The 7,325-nt window shown below is 41.4% G+C and overlaps 1 protein-coding gene across 1 annotated transcript; it reads left to right on the top strand.

The window, feature by feature from the left end:
- The first annotated feature begins 917 nt into the window (after positions 1 to 917).
- On the top strand, positions 918 to 7,018 carry LOC110986094 (cathepsin B-like cysteine proteinase 3). Its single transcript, XM_022247729.2, has 8 exons — positions 918 to 1,267; positions 1,375 to 1,546; positions 2,078 to 2,290; positions 3,867 to 3,985; positions 4,286 to 4,518; positions 4,800 to 4,916; positions 5,302 to 5,430; positions 6,192 to 7,018. The coding sequence occupies exons 2-8, from the start codon at positions 1,406 to 1,408 to the stop codon at positions 6,263 to 6,265; spliced, it is 1,026 nt and encodes a 341-aa protein (XP_022103421.2). The 5' UTR covers positions 918 to 1,267; positions 1,375 to 1,405; the 3' UTR covers positions 6,266 to 7,018.
- Positions 7,019 to 7,325: the final 307 nt, after the last annotated feature.

The following is a 7,325-nucleotide window of genomic DNA, read 5'->3' as shown; positions in this document are numbered from 1 at the left end:
ATCGCAGATCTGCACCTTGGAGGCGTACTGTACGCAGGCCTAACAGACGTCTGCGCCGCGTTTTGGGGAATGCAATCACTTCCAGGCGTGCGGCACCCCTACTGAAAGTTCTGCTGCTTGGTAGTCAGCTGTGGTGGGTCGCCACGCACTTCGCATGGTCCCGGAGCGTCTCCCTCGTCAGGTCCTCTGCGGAGGACTAGCAGAGGGCCACCGCACAGTTGGCGGCCAGAAGAATTGGCACACATCAAAGCATCGCTGAAGAAATGCAACATTCCCCTGAGTCCCTTCGGGAACTCGCGGCTGACAGAGCCTTGCTGCATGCAACCGCAGGTCCGCCTCTCTTAGTGGACTACACGACGAGGAAGAGGCGGCCAAGGTCAACGTCGGGTCAGAGGCGGCGTCGTCATGGGACACGATGGACCTGAAGGAACTTAACTAAAACAAACCTGTAAAAAGTATGCATCTCATAAACAAACACATAAAAAGTTACTTCATAGCTCTGATCAAATGACACTCAAAATATCTGAAACTCAAAATACAATATCACTCATGTACTCAAATTAAAGCAACTAACACTAGCACTTAAACTCAATTATCAATAATCCATAATATTTTTTTTAACATCTGAGTACATACGCCTCAATCCACATCTAGACAGTGCAGAGGTCCACACTATGTAGGACACACCAGTACACATGCTAAATCATCATTATTACATGTATTAATATGATTACAATTTCTTGGAGTGATGGGCGTTGAGTGATTAGCTGGACAGACTGCCACCCTTCATCACCTGCAGCCTGAGAACGTACAGGCGGAGCATAGGCTCTGAAATTGCAGGAGACGGCTGGCTTGCATTACACTTTCACCCACCAATGTTTCTCACGTTTAGTTCTAGTTTGTTTTTCCCGCTTTCTTTTCCTTTTGTGTTTTGATTTTAGTCTCTAACTTTTCCCTGTTGCTTATACATAGGCCTATTCATTTCGGTATTGGTGGCCGATTCAAATGGGCACGATTTTAGAGCCAAAGGAACGCTGAATCTATGAGCAAATTTCAAGGTTCATCTTTAAATTCGACATGGCAAGCAAAACCTAACTCTGCGTCTAGAGGGCCCAAATATATATCAATCACCCTATCAACACTTGATCGATGGACTGTAAACCGACGCCGAATCCAAGGCTTACATTTTCTTTTGAAGAGGGTTGCAGTCTAAGGTGTCAACCCAATATTCACTCAACTATTCGCCAGCTGTTGGGTATAAGACAAGGTAAGCAAGAAATATTATTTTGCATTACTATACTCAAAGTCACAACTATCACTGTCAGGTATAAAAGTTAAATAACTACAAAATACCACGATGGTATTATTTTACAGAGGAGCCACAGGCCTGCTTCCAATTTGCAACATGAAGATTCTGTTGGTCGCCGTTTTCCTTGGCCCTTTGGCTGTTGTGTCAACTTTGCTTTCAAAGTCACTCGATCAGGACTTCGTAGAGTACTCTGCTGACCTGGTGAAGAAAATCAACTCCATGAACACAACTTGGAAGGTAAATAGATCACAGTCGTAATCATGTTTAACAAACCATATTTACCAAACGAGCTAATACCGCAACACAAACGGTCTTTGTGGAGCCTGAAAGTTGACCCCTAATGGCCGACCCCGGAACCCTCGGATAGGAAAATGACGGGCACAGATTTTTGACTTTGCTGTCATTTTTCGTTCACTTACCCTATCTTTTTACTAGCTAGAGTTTTTTTTTACTCCTTCTCCGAAAGGAGGGTGCTGTTATATATACCGCTCCTAAAGTGATACCAGTTTATAAAAAGGGGCATGTCCCAAGGGGGCTACCTCGCCCCACCCCCACCTTCACCCTCGCTAGATATACAAGTGGTTATTTCATTCGATATTAAACAAATCCATAATATTAAATTCCTCACAAACAACCATTATTGTGCTACTTGTTTCACTCGTTTGGCCATTTTCCAGAAATAAGCGAAACGCTTGTCTTTTAAAGAGGTATTGCACATTATTTTGTTGAAGTTGTCCTTATAGCTGATTGATTGAACCTTCTCGGCAGGCTGGACCTAACTTCGCAGGTGAGACTGCTGAGTCTGTGCTGAAGCGGCTTGGCACTCCCAGGTTATCACTGGAGAAAGTCCCTAAACTACCAGTAATCGAACGAGAACGAGCTGATGGCGACATACCTGAAGAATTCGACGCTCGGGTGCAGTGGCCAAACTGCACTTCAATTGGTCGCATCTATGCCCAAGGGAACTGCCAGGCATCCTGGGTAGGCGCATGATCAATCTTCATATTCTTGAGGTCACTGCATAAAACCAGGCTGCCCTTCGGTTGGCTTTTCTGCAATTTGTGGGAAAGCATTGTTTTGGTAAAGATTTTTCGTTGTGGTTTTTTTTTTACATCATCTCACTTTTCCTCTATTCTTTCCGCGTACATCAGAAAAGCCTTTAACTTTGTTCAGATGTTTCCCTTTTCAACAAATGTGCGATGTGTTACAACTGAAAATGGGATGACGTCATGATAAAACATCAGCAGAGGTTTTAAAAATTATCAAAATTTATTTATTCATTCTTTAGAGGAACTGTCGCCTGAACAAAACAAGGGTTTTCAAACTTCGTTTTGCAATGCTCATAATCATCCAGACAAATTACGTTTTTACAAAATTTCGTGACATCACAAATCGTTATTGCTTGTTATGTTTATAAAGATCTAATCAGATTGACTGGAAATTTGGCTGGTCGATCAAACATGTCTTCCCCATAAACACCTTTAAGTGACATTATGATAGCGTCATGTTCTGATAGTATTTGATTCTTTGATTTTATTTATGCACAAATTAATACGTATATTCTTCTTTCACAATAATTTGTGGTACCATTTCAACTTGCTTCGAGTTGATACTTCACCAACATAAAAGAAGGCGTGACTCTGTTTCAAAAAGTTATGTTGTGTGTCACCTGAAACTACCTCAAAGATGCATATTTCAGTGACAGATATCTGCAGGACTACTCTTGGGAGAGTCAAGAATTAAACGCGAGCATGTTCTGTGCACAAATGATGTTTTTGTATGTTAATGCGTTTATGAAAATGCATGCAATTGACTCGAATCAAGTGCCCTTATTGAAACTCGATTCCTGCAACTCTACAAACAATATATTGTGGTGACTTATGTAGAAATGAAGTGTACAATGCACGGTTGGGCCCTCAATGCAAATACTTCGAGTACCAGATTAAGTGATATCTCTTTTATGCAACACATTTTTAAGCTACCTACTGTCCTGGAATAGGTTTCCGGCTCTCAAACCCTTAAGTAAAGATCTTTATAACAGGTATTACAAACCGGTAGGTTTCCCTATAGTCACAACCACTCTGGTTTCACAACCAAAAATTCATACTTTTTTGTGGGGCCATGAACGTCAAATAACTACAAAAAATCAAAATCTTTGTGAGGTTATGTAAATATGAACTTCACCTTTGTACTGATAATGGGTATCTTCACATGCATGCTAAGTTTCGAAAACAAGCAGACATGTGACAGCTGAGTTGGGGGGGGGTGCAATCCGCACCCCAACCTTGGCTATATGTGATATGGTCCAAAATATCCCATCAATTTAATGGGATTGAAGCCTAGAAAAAATCAAGATACGCCGACAAATAATTATACGCTAGTGGGCGGCATGGAGAAGATTATCAAAGAGAAAGGCCACCAGTATAATTAATACCAGTAAAGTATATTTAAGGGGACAAAATGACGTGGCGTTTCAGACAGATGATTATTTTTCAGAGATCTATAACAATTACATTTTATCACTCGAAGAGATTTTGTTGACTTTGTTGCACTGCAGGCTTTTTCTGCTGTGGGAGCGATGACCGATAGATACTGCATTACGCACGGCGGTCAGCAGTTCAATTTCTCTGCTGAGGACTCAGTGGCTTGTTCGCTTTCACCCTTCTTCAGTAACAAGTAAGAGAAAAAATAATAGCAGCAATGTTGAAAGGTTGATACCAGATCCAAAGTTTCGGGGGGGAGGGACTTGTCTTTAGGAATGGCTCAAAATTGTGGAGTTTTAGGTCTTCCATGTCTATGCACCATGTTGACCGTGGCTTATCAGGAGCCCATAAAAGAAATTAACTTGGGTGAAACCTTTTAAGGGCACGCTTAGGGATACGTAGTGCACATTTTTCAAAGAGTTCTTAAAGCCCCCAAACCCTTCAAATTTAGAATTTACATTCATTGTTTGTATACTTTTTGGGGTTACTTTAGCTGTTTTGGCGGTTCCACTACTATTGCTTGGCTGTACTGGCTTGATACTGGATTGGTGAGCGGGGGAGGATACAACAGTTCGTCCGGTTGCCGACCGTACGCCTATCCGCCCTGCGATCATTATGAGAAAGGTTCACATGGTTCGTGTTCCGATCCACTCCCCGACGAGCCATTCTGCAACAAAACCTGCAGGCGTGGCTACCCCAAGTCGTACGAAAACGACAAGAAGAAAGGTGCACGCTTCATATTTCTAAAACTAATCTGTAAATATTGAAAGCAAAACAACAAACATTTTTAAGTAACCTCTCCACGATTCACACGTTCAAGGCAAGTTCGAGCGGTCGAGACTACAGTTAACTATAGTTCGATTAACACCGCCCGGACGATCGCCAGTTTTTTTGACCATGTAGTTGACCATTAATGGAACCAGGCGAGAACTTACTTCAACATGCAGTCTCCTAGATTGCTTAACTGCATTGTTTTAATAATCTTTTTTCTTTCTCGAAAACTCGAGGTCTGCGAATTTATCGTGTTGGACACCATGAGGCGGATATTCAGAACGAAATCATGAATCACGGGCCGGTTTCAGGGGACATGGATCTATACGCGGACTTCTTACTCTACCGATCAGGTATCTGGCAAAATAAAAAAACCCCACTTTTCATTTTTTTCCATTTGACGTTTATCCTATAAAACACAGCAAAATTGCTGATAATATAAATAGGAAACCCAACATACGTAATCATACATCAATGCTAGGCAAAGAAGACTTTGAATATCATATATTATATATCTTGTCTGGTTTTTACAAAATCAGTGTCAACATTGTGTCAATGGAACGAATTTATGTCAAAGAACATTAGGCCTACCAGGAAAAGTCGCGGAGGCTCAGTGTGACAGAAAAACGCACTCTGTCAAAACGCAAATGCATTCAGAAAGGCGTAATCTAACCCAGACTCCTCGGGTCAATCTCTGAGTGTCATTCATGCTGTTTTGCAAAATTGTTTTCTATGAAGGTGTTTATCAAGACAAAGGGAGTGCATTTATTGCCGCACATTCAGTTAAAGTCCTTGGCTGGGGCGTTGAGAACGGACAGAAATATTGGCTGTGTGCCAACTCATGGAACTCCGAGTGGGGCGACAAAGGTAACAATCAGGGGGGCAATTCCATGGATCTGCTTAGCTCAGAGCGCGGAAAATACGTGCTTAGCAAAAGCGGGTTACCTGCCAAAAGATCACGGCACTCATACCTGTGGTAGGTACTCTTCTACATTTTGCTTGAACGTGAATATCTGAAGCAAGAATTTATGCTAATTGGAGAATGATGGAATTGACCCTTACGTGTATACATGGATAAAAAACGCCCTTTTCTTAAAGCCAGCAACTTGCCATAGATATGAACAAACAGTTCTTCAGTATAAATGTACGGTGCATCTAAAGGTCACTCTCAAGGCGATATAATCTTGGAAGATTTCACACAATTTTAAAATATTGATCGAAAGGAAAAGGAGCGAACAGTGGAATACAAGTAGAGTTTCAGTTGTATCCAATCAAAAGTCCAATTAGTCATCAGTCAAATTCAGTGTTTTTAACCTTTAATGTTTTAAGAGTAAATTATCCACAAGGCATTTTACTTAAAACAAACAAAAGGCAGTTGTTCTGTCGAAGCAGGCACGAATTAAAAGTAACGATGACGTTTTTGAAGTGTGGAATTAAATGCAAAGTGATTTCGCCCTGCATGTACATTCTTATAAAGTGATTTCGCCCTGCATGTACATTCTTTTCGCTATATCCAATAACAGTTCGCAAGAACGACTTGCATGCTGGACTGCCATATCTTGAGGGCTCCGTTTTTCTTTTCCTTTGTCATTAAACTTTCCTTTCTTTCTTTGTCTTTATTTCTTCAGGTTTTTTCAAGATCCTTCGTGGCACTAATGAGTGTAATTTGGAATTTAATCTACATGCAGGCCAACCGTACTAACATCTGGAGTCTTCAATCAGCTGCTGACCTCTCAACAATTATTACTTGTATTAATTAACTACCGTAATGTTGGTCAGAATATTTCGAACCCAAAGTCGTCTATTTGTCAAAACTTTATTAATGGAGGAATTTACTGCCGAGAGGAAAGAAGTGCTTGCTCTTGTTCATGGTGTGTTTTATAAGGGGTTGCATGTGCAGTGGGGAAAAATAATCGAGGGCACTGTAACTTGTCACTTGATCATTAATCAGTTCGTCAAATGCTTTAGAAAGCACAAGTTTATTCATCGTCGATTAAAACTAGAGAATGGCAGTCACAAGTTAAATATTACACGTGTTAATCTGGTTTCAATGGCATTCAAAAATTGAATCCAAATTGGTGCATGAACGATATACATCTCTTCCGCACTTTGTGAATTTTAAACGACACGAGGTTGGCGAGCAAGTAACAAGTCGGCAAATTGATTCTGGCACCTCCCTCTCGGAAATGCCTTCTCTACGCTCCTAGGTGTAGGCCAAGGGAAGTAGCATCTCCTTCTTTTGGTAGTTCTCAGCCAATCAAGATACAGAATCCGTGGGTGAGGTGTTGTCACAAAGTATTAAAGACCCCGTGGACCTTTACTTTGCAATGTTGCAGGAAGACCATTAGGCCTATGGGATCAATATTTAAAAAAAAGTTTCTATGAAGTGTTCCTGGCTTGTACTCAAGTATATTTCACGAATAAAACAATTCAGAGGAGAAGATCCGGTGACGCATTAATTTGTGCACAAGAGCTGCTGGCATTAGCTTCGCATGTCTGTTCGACCCTTTTCGGAGGTGGGGTGGAAATCTTGTTTTACCTGTCACAGGTAGCTAGCTCTATAGCCAGCACAGCCGGAAGTCGCGTGTCCTGCCGGCATCAAACTAGCTAGTTACACATCGTAACTAGACTGCGATGCGTGCGATACAAACTATAAGATCCAGACCGCCCCATCGCGCATTTCAGCAGTCTTAATTATGGGAATAGATCGAAAAGACATCTCTTTTTTCTCCATTCTAAATATCATAGGCTACAGATCCGCT

The sequence above is a fragment of the Acanthaster planci genome, unplaced genomic scaffold (assembly GCF_054643075.1).
Source record: "Acanthaster planci isolate LZ-2023a unplaced genomic scaffold, COTS_SCS Contig162, whole genome shotgun sequence".
In the NCBI taxonomy this organism is placed as follows: domain Eukaryota; kingdom Metazoa; phylum Echinodermata; class Asteroidea; order Valvatida; family Acanthasteridae; genus Acanthaster; species Acanthaster planci.
Note: the sequence above shows the minus strand (reverse complement) of the source record. Positions and strands in the feature narration are given on the sequence as shown.